General features: G+C 41.8%; 1 protein-coding gene across 1 annotated transcript; it reads right to left on the bottom strand.

Annotated features, from left to right (window-relative positions):
• Positions 1-7,378: 7,378 nt before the first annotated feature.
• On the bottom strand, positions 7,379-20,287 carry IL1R2 (interleukin 1 receptor type 2). The gene is made up of 9 exons (XM_063149819.1): positions 20,097-20,287; positions 18,422-18,552; positions 18,067-18,325; positions 15,766-15,940; positions 14,226-14,400; positions 12,871-12,936; positions 12,016-12,151; positions 9,910-10,055; positions 7,379-8,623 (listed from the first exon to the last, which is right to left on the bottom strand). Exons 1-9 carry the CDS (start codon positions 20,126-20,128, stop codon positions 8,496-8,498), a joined length of 1,248 nt encoding a protein of 415 aa, XP_063005889.1. The 5' UTR covers positions 20,129-20,287; the 3' UTR covers positions 7,379-8,495.
• Between the last annotated feature and the right edge of the window lie 2,765 nt (positions 20,288-23,052).

The raw sequence follows: 23,052 nt of genomic DNA, 5'->3' as shown, positions 1-23,052 counted from the left end.
ACAGTCTCAGACCAATTGAAAAAAAGCTGCAGCCATGTTAGTCACTACTTACCAACCTACTGTGTGTCATTAGGAGTCTGCCATTTATTTTCATGATCTAAATTCAGCTAAGTCTTACATAAATCTGTAGTCATCACTCTTACAGGGGTTTAATGACATGAGAAATGTAGGAGATTGAAAATACATTTTTATCAACATCTGCATTTAAAATTAATCCATTACAAATGCCTTGGCTCACATTATATTTTTGTAATATACAAATACTTTTTGAACTCTGATCTTATCCATTAGAACTTTACTCAGCTCACATGGAAGGGCTAAATGACAGCATAAGACCACAAGCATCCATGGGCTGGGGGGTGACATATTTCTGTTGTTGTCAAAAAAAAAATTATATGTCCAGTTTTAAGTTAGATATATAGCAAGAAACCCAAGGCTCCCATCTCATGAGCTAATCTGAACTGGTCCAGCTCCAAGGAAAACATGCCAGGAACTAAACTCAAAGCAGCTGCACCTAAACACTCACACAGGAAGAAGAGCAACCAGGCACTAGGCTGGACATCACCTGGGACTTTGTTGGCCAAAGAAAATAGCCTGAAATTGAGTACAGTGCCACAGAGGTAGAGATGTGCCACTGGTATAACTGAGACAGGGTCTGGAGGGCAGGCACGGTGCCCTGAGGAAGAGAGGAAGCAGAAGGACTACTGCTCACAGGTGAGCTGCCCTGAGAGTCATCTCTTTCCCTCCCACCCCACCATCCTGAGGGGGCTCACGGTACAGTTGGCCCTCTTGCACCTACTTTGCTCAAAGATATGCTACAAACATAATAAATGAAAGAGAGCTGGTAAAAAAGGAAATGCTGAAACTGAACCTAGAGAAATCTAGGAACAAGGATATTCTCTGAAAATTAACTTCTGCTTGTGCAAACAAGCTGTGGCATACTCAGACCTCCTCAAAGTATTGCATCATAATAATTTGTTTTCAAGAATAGTAAGATTTAAGTCATGATCCACTTTTAAAAGCCATTGTAAAAGGAGGATTTAGTTAGTTTTCTTAATGAAAAAAAAAAAGAATGAAAGCAAATGCTAAATATCACAAGCACTAAATCTAAAAGACAAAGTTGGTGATTGGCACATACAGTCTCAGACTGCCTTTGCACAATCACTGTGTCCCATACTGGGTAGACAATGAAAAACTTGAGTTAGTGATTTAAGAGAGATTAGGGGATTTCGTTTGGGTAAACCAATATTCTGCTTTTATAATGGAGGTTTTAAAAAAACATTGTGCAGGAACAGGCAAAAATCCTGACATGTAATCCCATAAACTATACAATACCTCTGTCAAGCCTCCAGCAGTCATGATTTGACATCTGGTTTCTGTGCTCTAAAGCACTATTCCAGGGATGGATTTGGATGCCACTGCCATGTATCATTACTGCACTCTTTTCTCCCTGCCTCAAGTGACCTGACATCCACAACAGAGACATCACTCCTTCTGCTGGCTTGCAGTCCGTGAGATCTGCTGGCCTGAGCCAGGAAGCTCCTGGGACCCTCACAGGTGTGCCAGTGCTCCATCTTGGTTGTCACTGCATGGCCAAGAGTGAATGCCACAGAAGCAGCCATTAAATAGTAAAATAAAATAAACAAACTGAAAATGACATTTAAGAGAATAAGTGGAAAGAAACATAGTAGCATTTAAGGACTTCCTTCTCCTCTGTGCATAACAGAGGCATTTGGGCCATATGAAGAGCTAAATTATCTCTTACATCATGATTTTGTTTAGACACTGGATCATTCCATCATTAAAGCAAACTCTCGTTAAGGGCTGTTTTCCACAGGCAACTGGCATCTCCTGGCAGATTTTAAAAGACTAGAACTTTTGGACGTCTATACAAAGACATATCCAGCAATTGTGTTTAGTGTTTAATTCTTTTATCTTCCAGCCCTTACAAGCTAGTGAGGTCTGTAAATATGAGCAAGGCAGATTTAACTGAGGAAATAATAATAACACAGTAATTAAACTCTTAGATGGCATTTTTTTATCTTCAGCAGTCCAGCATTTTCCAATGGAGGTAAAGAACACAAAGCCAGAGGACATGATTCAGCCTTGCAGGAAGACCCCCTGCTGCCACACACATCAAATCCTATTCATAGCTGTACCCAGCTCTAGGTTTGAAGTAATTTCTTTTCCTCCCTTTACTCCTGCTGAGAGGCTTTTTTGGGGACCTCACTGCTGCAGTGACTAGAGGTATCTAAATTTTGGTTATGCATTTCTTATTCCAGTTTTATTATGCCAGTCTCCTTCATTAGTGGAAGTAATTACACGTCCTTACTTTTTTACTCTCCCTTTGGATGAACTTATGGGCAGTTATCATGGCCTGTCACTGCCCTTCCAGGCAGAAGATGAGCTTGTATTGCTTATTCTCACAAGTTCTCCATTCTCCCACACTCTCCCACCCAGGTTATGTTCTCCTATGCAATCCATATTTCCTAAATGGCACCACTCAATATGGTAGTAGTAATAATCATCATCAATGAGACAGTAGTAATCATCATCATCATCATCAATCATCATCATCTTATATGTTCTTTCCTATTAAAAAGCAATCAGTCATAGAGTTCTGCCACTCCTAGGTGGAGAAATGAATCTCAGTTCTTTCTCTACCGTACTTCTTCCTGCATTTTACTGGCTTAGATTCATCTGAAAAACTACCTATCAACTGTGATCAAAGAAAGGGCGCTTCTTTCTTCTCTGAGCTGATAGGTCTTGTCTACTCACAAGAAGGGGACCTGTAAGAAAGCTGGAGAGGGACTGTTTACAAGACTATGTAGTGATAGGACAAGGGAGAATGGCTTTAAACAGAAAGAGTGTAGGGTTAGATTAGATAGCAGGAAGAAATTTGTCTCTGTGAGGGTTGTGAGGCACTGTAACAGGTTGCCCAGAGAAGCTGTGGGTGCCCCATCCCTGAAAGTGTTCAAAGCCAGGTTGGATGGGGCTTTGAGTAATCTCCTAGTGGAAAGTGTCCCTGCCCATGGCAGGAGGATTGGAACTAGATGACCGTTGAGGTCCCGTCCAACATAAATCATTCTACAATTTAATGATAAGAAGGAGGACCAAGTCTCCAGCATTCACAGGCTAGCAGAATAATGATGGTGAGACCAAAGAAACCACTGTGTCTTGCCCACACTCTCCTCTGGAATGTTCTCAAACCAGTTGAAAGATCAGCCATGGTAAGGCCCAGTCAAAGCAAAAATAGTGGTAGCAACATACTGAGGGGACATATAATCACACCCTTTAATTATTTTGTTCAGCAGTGTGTCCAACTTGAAAGCCACAAGTCACTTGAGAGTCTTTTTTGCAAGTAAACAAACAGCATCAACTACTTCCAGTCATAGCCTAGCCCCCTCAGCACTTATGACGAAGGACATTTGGGAGCCAAAGCAAGCAAACATTATGATTCATTTATCCCACAGCTTAGCAGATGGATAAATAAAACCTTTATAACCAAGGCAGAACAGGACCTCTACAGCTTTAAATGAATAGCACCATTTAAGCCTCATGACACAGAAGCACTGGCAATGCCTCATTATCCACAAAGGAATCAAGATGTGCATTTCCATGAAATTTACATACATATAAGTGAAGTTCCTGGAGCACAACTCAAAAGATGACAAACTAGTAAAAACAGTGAGAGAGAACCTTCATTTCTTATCAGGACTGAGATACTGACCTTTTCAACATGTTACAAAGGAGTTTGCTTTTTACACCTGAAGTCATTGTCAGGTCCTGGGACAATTTAGACTGGGGCAAAAACTTAAAATGGGTAGAAGGGACACACAACTATAAGAGCCAAACTACACTTTGCAGTTAAAGATTCAGAAATGGATGAATTTCCCAAGCTCTAACAAGTGAGCTTGGTTCTGCATGAGTTTTCAGAAGTTTCCTCATTATTATTATTATTATTATTATTACTACTACTACAGAATCATGGAATCACAGAATTTCTAGGTTGGAAGAGACCTTCAAGATCATCAAGTACAATTCATGTTCTAACACTTCAACTAGATCATGGCACCAAGTGCCACATCCAGTCTTTTTTTAAACACATCAAGGGATAGTGAGTCCACCACCTCCCTGGGTAGATGATTCCAGTATTTGACCACTCTTTCTGTGAAAAACTTCCTCCTTAATTCTAGCCTGTAACTCCCTTGGTGCAGCTTGAGACTGCCTGGCTGAAGAATTTCAGGAAGATAATATGCTTTTCTTGAAAACTGACTGGAGTTATATTTCAGATGCTTTATTAAGTTCTTTACATTGTGTATGCTAGGTAATCTATAGGCTGATAGAGACTGTAGTTTCCAGTGCAATGAGCACACTAAAGCAGAATATATATACACATATATGTATGTAAGTGGGTTTCTTATCAATGACGTGAGTTTGTCCACTGGAAGCAAGCTAGTTTATGATATTTCCTTTCCCATGTAACTGTTTTTTCCAGTTTTCTGCTGTAGCCCAGCAGAGCCAGGAAGGAGCAGGCAGACACTGTATGCCATGGGAGCTGAGCTGGCTGAGTGCTGTGGAAAGGGTGACAGGCCCCAGCTCACCTGCAGTCACTCAGCAGGGCTCTCTGTACTTCAGCCATGCACACAGGACAGCTTATTCTTTTCTTCCTCTAATAGCTGTGGCACTTCATGACCACACAATCTGTGAGCCATAAGTGTTTCTCCAAGGCACCAGCTAGATATTTTCAGCCTCCCTCTTATGTTGGATTCCACAATATATACCTTTGGGCCTGTCTCCCAGCCTTACAGTTATTTTCATTTAGTGCAAGCCTGTGATTGCTCTGCACAGAGCTGCCAGCATTAAAGTCATTCCCCAAGAAAGCCCAGCAGCTTTGACTACATGACAAGGTGTCTCTGGTCTTTGGACTGATTCTTTTTGTAACCTCTCTGATAACCCGAAATCCAGTGATCCACTACCAGTCATTCCTTTATCCATGAATCCATGCAGAATGGATTCATCTCACTTTGTCTTAAACTGGTGGAAAAAGACAGACACCTCTGAGATGCAACTCATCCATTTATTTTAGGCACCAGAGAGAAGTCTTTCTCCACTGAGTTGAGAGGAAACATCAGTGGCTATCTTGGATTACCTCTATTCCTTTAGGCTTTGTAAAGGCTGGATGAGAGGTACCCCACCCTAGGCTATCCTTAGCAGCTGCAAAGTTATGGATAGGAAGTTCTCAGTTCCAAAACATAACAACTATTTTTTACCCTTTTTTGCCCTGCTGGACCTGTTGCTTTACAGACTTGAGGCAGAATAATCGTAAACACTTTAATTAGCTGTTCATACCTAAACCACTATTCCTGGCATATTTCAACAAGGACATCCTCGTCCTCCTGCATGCATGCCTTCCCTCCCTAGATACTAGAATTAAAAATGTAACTTTCTTGTCTTGATCAGTGAAGATCAATTCTGTATGCAGGTCAGCCCTTGTTGTCACTTGCTCCCACATTTATTTAAGGGTTTTGTTTGGGAACCAGCAGATGAAATTACTTGGTGCTCTTCACATTATATTTAGGTTCAGTCTGGGTGCTACTATGGTCAAACATCAGTTATGCCACCTATTTAGATGGATAAATGACATCAAGATCACACACACCGAAAACTAGAAAATAGTTGTTAACTGAATTCGTGTTTCCTGAAAATAACTTTTGCACAAGAAGCCTCTATACTGGATGCAAATTCACGCCAAGACCGTGGTACATCCATTTTTTCCTCTCTGTAGGTGTGCCTCTGAAGTTGTTGCAGACAGACTAGCTCTCTGGAAAATGCTATAAACCCACACAGTCCCAGGAACAAGGTGACCTTGTCCTCATTACATCCATAATTTTTCCAAAGAGAAACTCTGGTGTGCAGAGCCCTGAATCCTTGTTCCCTAATACTGTACTTCTTTTCAGGTTTGAGAAAGTGCTGCCATCCTCAAAGAGACATCTGATATCTCACTTCTCTCTTCCCACTCAACTCACACACCAGCATTTTGGTTTATTTGTTTACCAGTTTTACACATAAAATTTTCAAAACCCAGATAAACCATGTTGCCCTTGTGTATAATGATGCAAATCAGTGTAAAGCATTTACATTATGTAGGTCACTTGTTCAAATCTATCTGTAAAATATTTACATTGTGTAGTTCACCTGAAGACATCTACTTAAGAGGAAAGCCTTCAGAATATTATACTAGTAGTCAGAGAAGCAAATATCACTTCATAAAAGAAAAGCCTTTGTTTCTTTACTTTCCTTTTGTATTCAAGATGCCTCTGAGTATGTAACAGCAATTCTCTAAATACCTAATTTTTTTCTTATATCCATATTTTCTCTCCTCCTCTGGTTTTGAAGAAGGATCTGAGGTATTTAACTTTCTTATGGCATCAGTGCTCTGTATACCAAAAGTTCTGGGTTTTTCCAGTACTCTGTGAAATCCAGCCCTGCACCTACAGCCAGGTGTGTGATCATACTACTCTTGGAGGATACAGATGGAAAGGAAGAGCAAATCACATGTTTAAACATTACACTTATTGACAAACCTAATTTGTTCTCTAGGTACAGACTAGCAATTGCTTGAAAATAATTGAAAATTTTCAATGTTCTCTCCTACATTGATCTGTTCATCCACAACTTTCTCCCTTCAAAGAACAGATATCCAAGGGGACTGATTCTTCTCCACACTTGCATCCACCTTTTTCCATCTGCCCATAAAACACTTGTGGTCCTTATCATCTTTCATATTCTACACTTGGAAGCAGTGAGTCCTGTGGTGTTCTCTGGATGCCCTTGACCTAGACGGCGTCAGAACTCTAATCTCTGTGCCTGTATCTTCACAACAAGCATTTAGAGTATTTAAAGGGAGGCTTTGGTTGGAATCTCATTACATATGAATGTTCTTGCTAATAGAGTGAAGATTTCTTAACTCAAGCCACATCCTACTCTTCAAAATCCTTCCAGATATTTATTGGGCCAAACTCAGAGCCAACTAGAAGTGGTGATGGAAAGCAGGCCATGGTCTGTATAAGGTCATGGTCTGTCCCAGATGGATGTGAGCCATTCATTTCTCGAGTGTGTTAAAATTTGGTTTTTGGAGTCAAAGTTTTTCCTGATTTTTTTTTTCCTACAGAGTTTGAAAATCCTCTGGGATGATTTACATGAACAAAAAGCTTTATCTTTGGTGCCTGTGAGAGATGATGGTATTATTTTAATATTGGTAGAGGGAGAGGTGTTGGTGCAGTTGTATATCTGTACTAACCTAAGCCTTAATGCAGGTTCTCTTCCCTCCTATACAGATGAAGATAATACACATTATACATCATGTAATGATTTCTCAGCTGTCATGAGTGGTATCTCTTTGAAAAGGAAGAGAGGAAGTAACCAAATAATTTTACTCATTCTGACCCTCAAAGTACAACATGGTCACTGATTATTTATTGCTCCCTTATGACTTATGTCAAGACTAGAATCCAGCTAGGTTAACCCAACAGACAGTGTTTTGCATCCTGTGTAACCAATTTGCATACTACAATTTAAAGGACACAATCTGAAGCTACACCAGACTGGTCACAAAAGGGCTGGAGGAACAAAAGTGTGAGACTGTTCATTATTACTGACAATCTGTCCAGTCACTTCCAGGAATAAAACTTTTTATAGCCAAATCACTCTCAAAACACTTAAACATCCCTCCAATTCTTTCCTTGGCAAAGATGCCAACATGTTACAGCCACTTATGAATCTCTAGCTAAAACATATTGGTAGATAAAACAGAACTGAATTCTTCTGTGTACAGTTATCTTTTATATAGATGGAGTTATCTCTGGGGGAGGGATATTCTGACAGTCTATTTAAGCCATGTGTAATCCAAATGGTGAACAAATTTAGTTTTTCTGTGGAGAAGTTCATAGATATACAGTTGCCATGACAACTGCATTTGGCTCTGAAAAGGGAAAACAAATGTCTCTTTTTAGACTCAAGTGAAATAAATTTAGTCTGGTTGCATAGAAAAATTGCTTTTCCCCTCTAGTGTCAAATAGTCCTTCTGTAGCAAGCTTCCTTAGCTTCCCTTTTTAGATTTTAGGGGTTTCTTTTCCTTTTAAAAACAAAAAAAAAACCAGTACATCTGTTGGAATTACAAAGGGTGAGAGCACCTCCCTTTCCCTACCCTTCCCATATCCGCAACAAGATTTTGTGTTCCAAAATTCTACAGATTGCACCCTAGTTACAAAATAATAGAACCAGATTTCCTGCATCTAAGCAGCATAAAAATGCAAACTTATATTCTTAACTTCATCAGATCACAGAAGATTGGGAAAAGTGGGAAAGAGCTGTTATTATTGGGTCTGTTGGGAATACAGTATATCAGGTCTGAAATGCTCGCTGTGTCTGATGTGAAAGATAGCCAGGATGTTTTTTTTTTTCTGTTGGTAGTTGGAGACCTCAAGTGGATTTTAAACCTTCGGTATTGTATAACCTTTATCAGCTCTACTCTTCCAGCACTTGTGCATGCATATCCCTCCCACGATCAAACAGGCCAGAGCAACAGGAATCATTGCAATGTACCAGGACAAACCAGCAGCTGGAAAAGTAAACAAATTAAATATTAGAAAACCAGGAAGAAACAATGAACTCCCAGGAACATATTTCTCTAAGCTCAAGTTGGAAGAGGAGAAATGACAATAAAAAGGATGTCTGCAAGTTAACCTTCCAGCGGGGCTTATCACCTTTGAAAGGAAGAGATCTATTGATTGAGCACTCTGGGAAATGTGTTCATGAAGATAGGAGGAAGGATTGGAAAACAACAGAAAGTGAGAATTTAAAGTTCAATCTTTTGCATACCCCATTTTCTTAAACTCTGATCAGGAACAGCTGTGTGCTTTGTATCTTGGTTTATTTAAAGAAGAGACATTCCAAACAGGAAATCCAAGCACCTCATGGAGCATGAATACTTAACAATTAGTCCACCCTCAAGTTGTGTGAATTATTTTTTCATACAGAGCAGCTTATAAATTAGTAACAATCAACCCAAGACTCAGAATTGCTTCCTAAATCCACCTAATTTCCAAGGCAAGTGTCTGTCCAGGCCATTCTGGATTATTCCAATGCATGTTGCCTCCTGGTACAGCTCATGGAAGAAAAGGGCAGCACGTGATCCAGCAAAATGAGTACAAATCCCTCATCATAGGGTGCTGGAGTGAGTCATGACTGATAATGAAGTCTGAAGGAGTTCATGTGCCTTTCTAAGAGAGTGTGAGCAAGCTTTGGTGATTCACCAACGTCAGGCAAAGAAACAATTAGCATTGCTTCACATTGTTTGTACAGCTGGCTCTTGGCCAATGGTTTATCACACTGCAACATTAATTGCGCTGAGTTTAGTTCTTCTCTTCCCATCACTGGGAGCCAAAGTAACAACGCCCATCATAATTTACACTTCTTGTTATTTTGGCAGCAGTCTGTGCATGAGGAAAAGTAACACTCTAATCATTTATTCTGTTATTGTCCTTTTTTTTCCCCTACTTGTTGAGGAACTGGAGGAGATTTGGCTCTGCTGCAAACAGAGTTTGCCAGTAGTCTCACTGGAACACTTATTTCACAAAGTGTATCTAAATTGGAGTCTTATTCAATAAAGAATAAGACAGCACAGACAGATCCTTATCCATGCATAAAATGTCAGTACATGACCTACAGAAGGTGCATTTTGTGAACAGGCTGTATCAAAGGCTACAGGTGAAAGAGGCAACCAGATTTTCCCCAGGCAGTAACTTATCCCAACACTGGCTCTTACAGTATAAACAGATCAGATCCTAATTCAGCATTAGAATAATATTAAAAACTATCAAAAATAAGCAGTAAAAAAATAACTACCTTCCTGCTTGACCCTTGTTGGCAGTTCTTGGTATCCATATCTGTTCTGGGCCAGACAGGTAAAGTCTGTGTAAAAGTCCACTTCTTCAACAGAATCAAAAATCAGTGGTACTTCAATGAAGTTTTCACCATTTTCTACAATTTCTCTGGAAGAATAATAAAAATTAAGTGTTAATTATTTTAATAAGATGGTTTTTCTGTATTTGATCTGTTCATTCTAACAGCACATTGCAAGAAAATGCATTGGATATTGCTTCATTTCTCAACCAGCCTCTCAGCATTCAAGGATGCCTGTTGTCTTCAGCCCAGTTGTGCTATTTGAGACCCAGTGGGCAGTGCCTGTCTTGCAGCTTTTGGAGTCCAGAGGGAAAAACATACCTGGATTTGTCTTGCAAAAACAAAGAAAGGGGAGGGGGAAAAGGCAAGTGGAATTCTGTGTATCTTTGATATATTAGCATTGGGCAAAGACCTAATTCTTTCTCTCTGACCACCTAAGGTTAATTCTTACAATCAGGAGAATATAACACTACAAATGTTCTCTGAGAAAACTGAACCACCATTCTTGTCTATCATGTGCTCAAAGCCAATAGCTCAATACAAGAAACTGCCCAAGAAGTTTCCAGCTAGTTTCAACATGATTATTTTAGGAGTCCCACTATTTGAAAGTGGTTTTTTAGCTGGAGACAAACATTGTCCCTTGACACCTTTTAGCTGTTACCAGAGCAGTTGTCCATTATAAGCCTGCAATGCACAGCAGCAATGGAATTCCCTGGGCACTCCTCCCAGGAGCTCTTTGCCAGAGATTTCTGCAGGGAATTTGTTTTCCCAGGGACATTTGAGCTGTTTTGTCATGCTGCCATAATGAGGGCTTCCAGCAGAACTGGGGTGTCTCACACACTGTGGGTCCTGCAGGAACCTCATCTGTCAGTGTCCTTGTGCAATTGCATGATAATGTACAACAGCAATAATGATAGTGGTAAGCATAACAAAAATATTTTTTAAAGTCCAAGTGAGAAAGTTCTGCTCTATTCTAAAGCCTGCAGAGACTATAGCTGCAGCACATTTTTATGGTTCCCGGCATTTTCACTTATACATACAAACAAGATTATAGATTAATTTCCCCAGTCATGCTGTGGGGAATGGGAGAACACCTAAAGGCTTGGGCATACAGCCCAAGGAACCTTCTGGGCTCTGTCCCCCAGTACAGGCAGAGCCACCAGACAAGGGTAATGATCTGTTTTGGACACTCTGAGCTACATGAAACAAGAAACAAGACAAGCTGACTTGGTTCTTAATGAAGAGATTTCAGTCAGAAAGTTCAGCTCACACTTACAAAACCACTAGAGGTGTGCCTGGATGTAGTGAGTTACTCAGGTAACACATCACAGAAAGCAGGTATCCTTCCCTTTCCTAGTGGTAAAAGCCTTGAGGTATGAGGCAGCTGAAAGACAGCTCCTCAAGACTGGGAGACACAATGAATCAGGGCAAGAGGATGTGGAACATCCTGTTTCTCCCTCCCACCAGTATTCCCTTCAGTGCTAGCCTAGCATCTGTTCTAGCACTCAGCGGGTGTCTGTGTGAGTCAGTTTAACTCACTAATGTGGAAAAGAACAAGCTGAGGGAGAAATACAGTGCTATTTAGAAAACAAAACAAAAGCCATCAAACCACTAGGTAATTTTCTGTTGTCTTAGTGTATTCTGAGAACCTCATGAATGTGAGGGAGAGAATGTTGCCACTTTGCTGGCACGGGGTAAGGAGAGAGGTAAAAGAAGCACTGGAAAGGATCAAGTCTCCTTGCTTTCCACTGCAGTCAGCCCTTACTTACAACAGCTCAGTTGCTCATGAAAATGTGCTTAGTTTGTCTCAAAGTTGCCTCATTTGCAAAATACCTTGTCACAAAAAACAGAGATAAAGCATTTATTTCACTGACTGGGTTGGGCTTGGGGGCTTTTTGCTTGCCTGCCCATTTTTTTCCTCATCTCTCACCTTCACTTCAGATCTGTCCATTTCCCATTTCATTACCTGGTGTTCAGGTGCACTGAGAGCCCCTGCAGCACAGCAGGTTAGAACAATAAGCACAAGGAAGCACTGTCAGCCAGACTTACTGTCGTTCCCCCTCTGTAACTCTGCTTTGTTTATAAACCACGTCAACGCTGCTGTCATTTGCCAGCCATTCCACATCAGTTTGGAAATGGCTGCTCAGCCCAACAAACACTTTGCATGGGAGAGTCATCTTGGAGCCTGTCAAAAAAAAAAAGATTGAAAAACAGTTTAGACACATATGAAGAACTACTCTTTCTTTTGGTGAAAACCACCAACTCCAGGGGGAGATCCCACACACGTCAAGAACCACTACTTTCAAAACTGAAGTTAATCTCCAGATTGCTTTTGATCCTGTACTCCTTGGCAGCAAGACCCTTCAGTGTGGCAGTCCTTCCTGCTGCTAACCAAATAATTTCCCTATTGCAACACTTACCAATTCCTGCACTAAACACATTCCCCAGAGGCAAGGCTGTGTCCCTGTGGCCTTGCCCTTTCTGCCACAGTGCAGCCCTAAGGGCACTGTGTGATTTACCCCTCTGGAGCAGCTGCATTAACCAGCAGCACAGCTTCACTCACAGATGCTGTGGGTGAGGAGGTTGCTGTGAAGGTTGGACCTCCAGGGATAAAGTGATTTTGCAGGAGTTCTGAAATTTTTAATTGCTACAATTACTGTAACTCAAGGATAAAGAGATTTCAGACTGATGTGTATCTATATTATACATAAGTATAGCTATATACCCAGAAGACAGCATCTGGTTGTAGATGTTAAAAAGCAAAAAGTACTCTAGAACCAACCCTCAACTAATATAACTGAAATCAAAAACCTACAGAAATTTATGCCAACAAATTACACCATAAGACGACCTGCTCTAGTTTTTCTCTGACTAAACGTTTCCAAATATGATGTTGGGCCTTACCAAGAGCAGCTGATGTTGTCTTTTGGGATGGATACACAATTATCGGGGTAATTCTCTTCTCTTGTTCTTGGCAGAAAAAGAGAGCAGAGTCAGTGCTAAGACAAGAGAAAATGCGGGCATGGCCCCAGAACCAGAAACATGCCGCTTCACCCAATATTTGTCGTCTCTCAGGAAAGGATTTGATTGCTAAAGCCGCTGGTAAGCAGCGACATTGCCGCTCCGAGCCAGAGCCCCGCGGCTGCGGGCCCGGGCAGGGTGCCCCGAGCCTCAGGGACGGCGGGAGGCGTGTGGGGCACGGGCGCCCCCTGCCGCCCGCTCTGCGCAGCAGCGCCCCGGGACCGCCGCCGTCCCCGCGCTGTGACACACGGCCTGTCCCGGTCTGTGACACACGGCCTATCCCCGTCTGTGACACACGGCCTGTCCCGGTCTGTGACACACGGCCTGTCCCCGCTCTGTGACACAGGGGCCTGTCCCCGTCTGTGACACACGGCCTGTCCCGGTCTGTGACACACGGCCTGTCGCCTCGCTGTGGCACAGCGGCCTGTCCCCGTCTGTGACACACGGCCTGTCCCCTCGCTGTGGCACAGTGACCTGTCCCCGCCCTGGGACGCCGCCAAATGGCTGATCTCCGAGCTTCCCCGAAGGCCTCGGCAGTGATAACCCCCTCCTGCCCCAAGACATCAATTATTCCGTTTAACAAACACGGGTACTTGCAGGAGAGATTCCCGCCCTGCCAGGGGTGCTGTGGGAGCCCCTTCAGGGCCAGGACAAAGCCCTGCCTTGGCATGGATGAAGGCTGAGCATGAGCTCCTCTCAAAAGTTTAATTAGCAAAGAAGACGTTTTCTTATATGCTGTAATGTTTCAGTATGTCCATCATTGAATCATAGAACCACAGAATCTTTTAGGTTAGAAGGAATCTTAAATGTCCCTAAAACCTTTCCTAAAAGTTTCCTAGGACTGCTAGTTCCAACCCTCCTGCCGTGGGCATGGACACTTTCCACTAGGCCAGGTTGCTCAAATCCCCATCAAACCTGGCCTTGAACACTTCCAGGGTGGGGGGTAGAGGCATCCACAATTTCTCTGGGCATCATGTGCCAGTGCCTCACTACCCTCACAGTAAAAACTTCCTCCTAATAGCTAATCTCAACCTGCCCTCTTTCAGTTTGGAGCCATTTGTCCTTGTCCTGTCACTTCATGCTCTCCATTTTTCTTACAAGTCCCCTTCAGGTACTGGTAGGCCACAATTCAGTCATACTGAAGCCTTCTCTTTTCCAGGCTGAATAAATCAAATTCTCTCAGTCTTTCCTTGTAGGAGAGGTGCTCCATCCCTCTGATCATCTGATACTATACTTACCAACAGTCTCCAGTTGAATTGTCCTGGTGATTTCATACTCCACACCTTCAAATGGAAATGACATCTTGCAGGTGTAATACCCTGCGTCTGTTGGTAGCACAGATGTCATGATCAGAGATGCTGAACCATTCAGAATGATGAATCTTTCATTGTCCTCTTCCAAAAGCTGAGCATCCTGGAGAAAGGACAGTAACTGGTGTTATGACTCAGATAACTACACCCCAATTATCTATTGAGAGAGACAAATTATCTCTGTCTCTCTGTTATTAGAAGTTCACTTATTGCTGGGAAATCTGAGCAGTTCTTCTTTCCCACCAAAGCACAAGTTCTTTTAATGTGTATCCATCTCTAAAATGCCTTGTGGCACTATATGTGTGAAGTGTGAAGAATTGCTATTTTAATCTATAATGTGTGTGCATAACTCTTCCTTAGTGCACATTTTAAGATGAAAAACATATAATAGGCTCTTCCTTGAGTCATCTTAAGAGCAATCACACAAGATTTTAGTACCCGTGGAGGTTTTCACAATGTTGTCCATGCACATCCATGTGTATGTATCCATACTTTCCATACATGACCACAGAAGACTAATATTCTAAGGCCTTCTTTGAAGACAAATACATAACTGTTACTTACCCTATATTAGAAATTCCTGCTGTGTATCCCTAAAGCTCTGTTCATATACGGTCTGGAGACCTGCTAGGAGAAATTATGTTCTCCCTCATGAAGGCAGGGTAGCTCTTTCTTACATTTGTAACAAGAACCATATTGAGGGGGGCAGCCTCTCACTTAGATAAAGTGGGTTATGTTCCCACTTCTGAAGGAAGTCCTGAGCACCAACATTTTGCTGGTATAGTGCAGATCATAACCTAGGCACTGCAAGCAGCCTGTATATTGCATCCTATGGTAAGGCTACATCTGCACAAGGCAGAGCATGTGATCGCAGTGGGAGTGTAAATAAAAGCTAAACTGAGGTATTATGGAAATGCAAGAAGAATCTCCTGCTCTCCAGTGTGAAATTGAACAGCCAAGGATGTTGTATTTGATCTTAGAGGCAAAACCAGGCTTGCCTACTTGAAAAGCAGCAAACTGGGCAGTTAGTCAAGAGAACACTCCAAGCATTATTTCATTCATCCAGTATTTCCAAATGGTGTATTCCAGTTGATTAATGAAAGCTACCCCACCTGAACACGGAGGCAGTATCCCTGGGAGGTCCTACTTTATGGGATTCACTAGAGGGGCCGTGAAAAGATGGACAGTGCCAAAGAGAAGGGCCTGATATCAGATGGCAAACCCTGGAGTTGGGCAAATAATCTAGCCTTATAAACAGTTGCATTGCCTGTGAGAGCATGAAACAAGTGAAACGCTTCACCCTGTGCTGAGTGTGCCCCAGAAAACTTTTCTTAAAATGTATACATCTGCCCCAAAATTCCCAGTATGTTACACTATACTAGTGACTTAATTCAGGAGAAATGTAAAGCCAATATTTATGTGCCAAGCTGAGATGAGGCTATGCACAAAGAGGAAGTAAATGTTCTACCTTGTACCACTTGAGCTCCAGGCTTGTCCTATTTGGTGTAAAATCCCACAGGTCAGGACAAACAATCTTTCCAGCAGTGAAAGTGAAGAGGACCTGGGGATAGGCAATCTCCCAAGCAGCTGTTTTCTCCACAACTGTGAGGTGGATGGAGACCTCAGCACAGTAGGAGTTGTTCCTGGTGACAGAGCAGGGAGAGGTGAGCCCCCAAGAGAAATCAAATGACGCCCTTAGTTTCCTCCATTTCCCTCCTTAACAGAGGCCAAGACTGAGATCACACCAGGCTGGATGTTGGAAAATCACTGGTACTGTTCTTTTGGCACAATCAAAACGTGTTGCTGACACATATCTGCCTCAGACCTTCAGTCTTTTCTTTTTAGTACAAGTTTCCCGTGCACCTTTAGGCTGCAGCAGAATTTTAACTGTGTGAGGAGGAGGAACATGTTAACCTGAACAGCAGGAGGTTTGTCATGAACCCTCCCCCATTTCCTTGGAAGAGGTTTTGACTGTAAAAACCCTAATGATTAAATAAAAACCTTAAAGCATGTACTACAATACATCTGCAGTTACTATTGCACAACCATAGACATTTCTGCAAGTACATATAATTTTCTGTAGCAAATAAGGTGTTCTGGCTTTGAAAGGTTCACAAAATTCAACTTTTCTTTCTGGCCCCAAGTGACAATCACTTCCAGTCCTAAGGAAGACCACACTGGGACAGACAGATGCTTAAATTCCACCCTTTACAACCTCTGGAAGCCTGCTTCAGAGATGCCTTTACTCAGGGCAGTGCATGATCCTGGAAGGGGCCAGCGAAGCCAGGGAGACTGGGCTGCCACCTCCAGGAGAGCAGCTGTGGGCTGCAAGCAGACAGAATGACAGTATTGCCAGGGCACTGTGGCCATCTGTCATATACAGGCCAGATGCCCAAATCCAAAATATTTGCTCCACAGAACACAGAAGCAGAGATCTGTGATAGTTTGCTGCTACCTTTAAAGATAAAAAGATCTGCTGGCTTCCCTGCAGGGTAATTTGTAAAGGAAATGTAACTTGCTTGTGCTTTATTAATCCTGTAATAATGTTAGGAATGAAGTTACCTACTTGGCTCTTGCATCTCTTTTTAAACAAATTTCACAGCATTTTGCTAGATCCCTCAGTAACACTGCTATAGTGTTATATATTGACAAAGTGGGGTAGAATTGCCCAAAAAGGGGATTTAAAAGCACTCTTGAACATCTCAGGCAACTACTCTGTTCTAGAACAGTATTTGCAACCTTTTACTGTTTGGGCTTCACTGTCAGTGTCTTTTTTTGTGCTCCACAGCTGAAATTGCTGCTGAGACTTGGGAAAGGGCAACCCCACATGCTGAGCATGATTTCTCAACTTGTCCATCTCTTCTACTGCTGACTTGCATCCCTCACAAGGTGTGCTGTGCAAGCAAGGAGACCATGCTAACCACAAGCAGCTCCAGGAATGTAGAGCTTTGTTCTCCAGTATAAACCCCAGAGCCAAGTGCCAGAGGTTTACTGAGATGCTGGCTGGCAGCAGGAGATGGCAGGAGACAGGGACCTGGAACATCTTCAGAAGTTCAGGCTCTAAGGGTGATGGGATTTTTTGCCTTCCTTGATCCTCAACAAATCCAGACCCTGGCACCTCTTTTGACATAGTACAGTGTGCTGTCAGATTGAAAGCAGTCAGAAAAAAAATTACCAGTAGGGCTGAAAAGAGAAATGGCTAAAATCTCAACTCACTGCAATTCCACAAGTCTGGTACTAGCCTAGTAAATACACACTGGGTCTCATGAAAATTCTTGCAACAATATCAAGTCATTCAAATTCTGGTTTAAAACATGACTCGGAAAAAAAGTGAAGACCAGGGATATGGAAGTGGGAAGAGGAAAGCCGCTGCAGAGCTACGATGCCTTATATACGCTTCATAAGGCAATCTGAGGTGCAACAAGAGTATTTGTGCTCAGCAAACCCGCTGCCTACAGCATGTCCCACTTGTCATAGCACTGACTGGCTCAGAGGTAACTAGGAAAAACTCTCTATACAATATTCTCCTATGAGATTGTAGTCAAAGTGGCAAGCCCGTGTCAACATTTTACCAGATTTCAGTACTGGTAACTATAGGAGATACAACGCACTCTAAGGGTCCTGACTTCCCATATTTGTTCTCTCTAATAAGGTCAGCAAGGAAATTATCCAGAAATGCTCTTTATATAGCTGGAGTTTACAATCAAGGTAATGCATTTAGAAGACATAGCCATTTTTTAGTGAACTAGATTATCTTTTAAATACCTACCTTCTTGTGCAGATATATACTCCTGAGTCTTCTAGCCTCACTGGTAAAAACCAGAGTGCATTTCCTTTTGCCCAGATTCTTGAATCTTCATCTCTTTCTGATATCATGGTGTTCGAACCATTTTTATACCATGTGATATTAGGGGTCAAGGCAGAGAAATCCAAATGTTTGTATCTGGGGGAAGGGCATTTCAGAACCACAGGTTCTCCATGCAGTTCATAGTAGTGTTTGAAAAACACGGTGTGATCTGGGCAGTTTTCTATACAAACCAGAGATATTTTTGCATTACTGTCAGAGAGGAACATTTAAAAGAATGGTGAGGGAAACAGAAGGAAAAAGACAAATGTACACTTACCTGTGTTCTTGACTTGCTGGAGTCTGAAAGCAGATGCACCTACTGTGCACATCACCAGGACAAAGAAGAGCCCATGCATTTTTTTCCACAAGAAGTCAGAAGAAGAGGATGGAAGGAAAATGTTTTGAAATCTACAAGGAAGTTTATTACAAGACAGATTATATAATCAAAATACTCAACATTATTTAAAGAATTATCTGCTATTTTTCTCACTGCAGACCTGGGGAGCTTTGGTCCATCCTCAGTGAGCAGAGAGGTGTCTCCATCCCTAGTTTATGGAGGCTGAACTGTGGAACCAGAACCATCTGGCTTGGCACACACATATCACTTTTGGTCCTTCCCTTTCACTCCAGAAGATGAACAGAGCATACCACAAGATGCTGCTGTCCCCACAGCTTTTCAGAGTGACAACTATGGGTGGAAAAATTCAGCTCTGCTTATTTTGCAGTAAGATGTGACTGAGGCAGAGGTCAGCTGCTTTGAGTGAGCTGCAGTGTAGTAGCTTGGGTGGACACAGGGGCAAAGTAGGCCAGCTAGTGTGAATCAGGCTGCAGGAAGACTTTCTGCTACAAGCAGAGCCAAGCTTTCTTGTCTCCGACATATATTTCTGTTGAGACTCTGAGAAAACTCTGATTTCTGAGAAAACATTGACTACTATGGCATGTATACCCATCTTGCTGGTGGTGCACAAGCTTTCAGCATGGACACTATTACCATCTGTTCTAAAAAAAAGATAAGGAAAACCCTGAACAAGCTGTCCTGAAAATCAGACAGGGTGGCTACTAAGGGAAAACAAAATTCTCCTCTGCCAGTCATTCATCAAGTGTCATCTGTATGGACCTGACATGGGCATGGCAGTGTCTGTGTACATCACTGAATGCTTCTGCTCTGCCACAAGGCCACAGCTCCTGCTGCTCTCTTGATTGATTATGCTTTACCTTGGTGTGCCATGGGCAAAAATTTATAAAACATGCTGGATAGAGGCACTAGTTTATGTTCTGTATAAGGAATTTATAAGAAATACAGTACACATATCCACATGATACGTTATACTATTTCCATTTTATATAAAGAAATGGAAATTGCATGCATTTAACATTACCTTAAAACTATGATGAATATTAAATGACTGTACAACTATTTCAAATCAAGACCAAAAGAAATATTTCTACCAATATAACAAAGCCATATTCATAGGTATACACCTTTGGACATCTTTTTGTATCCCTTCATGCTCATACTTCCATAGTTTTAATCCAAATTTCTTCCTGTTCTAGTAGGTGTACTTACCTGACATCTGATTGTTTGACTACAATAAACTATTTCCAGATTATTGTCATCTGTACAACACCACAAAACCAACCTCTTGCTCAATAGCACTCTTTCATAACCATGGGTCATACTCTTAGGTCTGCCTGGGTTTCCAGGGAATTGGTATGGAGCTCTAGCCTCTCTCAGCTACACCTGAACCAGGTGCTAGAGGCATTAACAAGCCCCACAGTTCATATCGATACCCTGTAGCGGATGACTTTCTCTCTTCAGATCCTGACAAAAATACTTGGTTATTCTGTTCAGAGCCTTCTGGTCCCTTTGGTTTAGTAACTAACAATTTCCATAAGCCATTTGAGGGTTTAGGGAAGGTTTTCATTCCCAGATTTCAATCAGATTCACTTACCTGTGTTTCTGTAGTCTTTCAGCCATAAGCATCTCACAAAAAGAAACTGTCAAACTGAAAATTCCTGGTGAGGACCTTATATAGGGTTGAGCTCAACACACAGCGGAAATTTGTCTCTCATTGCCCAATCAGATTTGTGTCAAAACCAAGTAACGTTTTAGATCCAACTTTCTTTCCTTCCGTAGAGTGAGGATAAGAGAAACAGAGGCACAGGCAGAGAGAAAATATGTGTTTGGATTTCCCAAACAAAGGGGAAATGACTGCTAAATATATGACTAATTTCCCCCTTTTCTGACGAATGGTAGCTTGCATACACTCATGTCTTCACATGACTATTTCGCACACTACCTCAAGTAAAAAATTTCATGGGTAATAAAAGGTGCACTGCAGCATAGTCAGCAGCTAAATAATTGCAGTCTTCACATTTTGTGGTTTATCAAGCTGTTCATAAATCTTCTGTGATTTCCCAGATCCCTGGTGAATCACAAATGTGCCGATTCCCCTTTCTTCTCATAACATCCATTTTAGTGTGACAGCCTGCATTAAGGCTCTCTTGCAATGCGGTATAAAGAAGGAACAGCAAAAGCAAATTATGGTTTCCAGGCTCATGGGGACGAGTAAGAAAACCACTATGAATTCTGGCAATTTTGGCCTTTTAGAAGAGGGTAATCAATTGAGGGACTGCAGTTCCCAGATAGACTAATATCCTCGGATACATCTAAGAAGGATCAGCAATTTTCAACAGCTTTCTTCAGAAGGTTTCTGCCCTAGCTTTCTTTTTATCCATAAAATATCTTGATCTCATGCAGCAGTGTGAGGACTGCTCAGGTTTCAGTTGTCCTTCAAGTTTCAGTTGTTTATCTGGAGGTGCAAAAGTTTGGTTTAGAATAACTCAGGAAGAAAGGAAAGAGAGCAAGAAATTTATATTTTTTTAGTAGATGTCTGCTGAGAAGGCCACATTGTTTTGTGGTTAGCTATCACTGAGTATTTATAAACAGAAATGTGCAAGTCTAGCAGCTATATATATAGAGAAACTCTCTTAGGGAAGCTGGTGTCATTCTGTGGTTTCGCTCTGCTGATGATTCATTGATACAGCTCAAGATGCTGGAGCGTAGCTGTGAAATTCCTGACTTGAAGACCAGACTATTCCCCATACGTCTCACTCGTTGCTCATCTCACTAGATAGATATTTCCCACACCAGGGCTACATGCAGTTCCTTGCCACAGCTGGGTGGATTTTGCTGTTCTTGGACATGCCAATAAAAAAATCAAAATATAAAGAAATATCTAGTCTTCTGGAAGTTCCTTGCAACAGAAACTTTCAAAAGGCCTCCACAAGCAAGGTGTGTCTGTCCATTATCCCTAGTCAATGGAAGGAGAAATGGAAATTCAGGTATCATGGAATGGGGATTACACCATTTCTACAAGGGGCAGTTAATGTGCCTGCTTCTTGTAGCAACTCCCAGATTTTGCTGCTTCTCCTGGAGGAATTTACCCTGTTATAGTGGCTCTGTGGATGATAATGTTTGGCATCCAAGAACTGCAATCTCTTGGGCTTCATAATTTATTCTGTTATCCAGTTTGGCTAAGCAAATTTTGTGCAATTAAAAACTGAAGTAAATTTCTCTGGTTCACATAAGAATAAGGTGACAAGGTATTAAGAAATACTGAATGTTGAAAGCTGACTGGCAAGCAGATGCAAAGTAAACCACAACTATTGCACCAACACATGTTCTTGGGTTATGGATATGAGCAAACCTGGTTTTAATAATTTATAATACCCTTGTGCACAGTTCCACGATGAGGTCTTGAAGAACAGAGAATAGGAAAGAAATGGAACTCTTCAACTCTGAGAATCACCAAATAACTGGGACAAAAAGAGAAAAACTAAACAGAAGGATTAGCACAATGCACAACAGACTCCAAGAATACAAAAATTTGCATGCTTAGCCAGAGGAATAAGTGCTGACATACCCCAGTTGTGTATGACAAAGTGGGAGAAACAGAAGGCAATGCGCCAAGGGATCCACTTTGTCATGAGGGAGTGCTAGTTTGGCCAGAGCAGCCACGGCTGGGTTACAGATTGTCTCACCACTACAGGTTCCTGGGATTTCCAAAGACCCTTTCACTGCAATAGAAAGCAGGCACACTTGAAAAATAATTATACTCTCAAGAGCTGGAAGGGTCAGGGAGGAGGAGAGTCCACAGTGTAGAAATCAACAGGGTACAAGGGACAAAGTAACATCTAGAGAGGCCCAGAGTATCTGTGCACAGGCACACAGCCATAATTTGGTGAAATAAAGAAATTATTTCTGAAAAAGTGGGGTTTGCTGGATTTTATTTTACTTTTATTTAAAGTAGAAAACCATCCCTGAGCACAGCCTACTTGATATATGATGCAATGTGGAAAAGCAGTGATGGGGTACTGTTGCAAAGCTGAGTTTGTTGAAAGCAGTAAAGTGATATTGCTCTCCCTGAACTGAGGAGGATAATCTAAACTACTAAATAGAGACAGTCTAAACATCAATGCATACTAGTGTATCTCTCAAATGACAATAAAAGTAAAAAATATCTCTTACTGCTCTTCCTTCTCTTATGGATAAAACGGTGCATAGATACACTAAATGTTGATCAGGGATATGGCTCAGGTTAGGGATCAGAGAGTAAAAGAGCCTAGGGCTCCAGGGACACTGGGAATGAAAAAGGCATGCCAAAAGGACCATAGAAGGTCTCAACATTGCTGCCCCTATATCTTTCTCATCTGGGCCATCCACAGAACCGTTCAGTTTGGAAAAAGCTCTGGGATTATCAAGTCCAACCATTAACACAGCACCACCATCACTAAACCACATCCCCAAGTGCCACATGTGGATGCCTTTTAAATCCTTCCAGGGATGGTGATTTCACCACTTCCCTGGGCAGCATATTCCAAAGCCTGTCCATCCATTCAGTGAAG

This window comes from Melospiza melodia, chromosome 2 (assembly GCF_035770615.1).
Source record: "Melospiza melodia melodia isolate bMelMel2 chromosome 2, bMelMel2.pri, whole genome shotgun sequence".
Classification (NCBI taxonomy): Eukaryota; Metazoa; Chordata; class Aves; order Passeriformes; family Passerellidae; genus Melospiza; species Melospiza melodia.
This window is presented reverse-complemented; position numbering and strand designations above follow the sequence as displayed.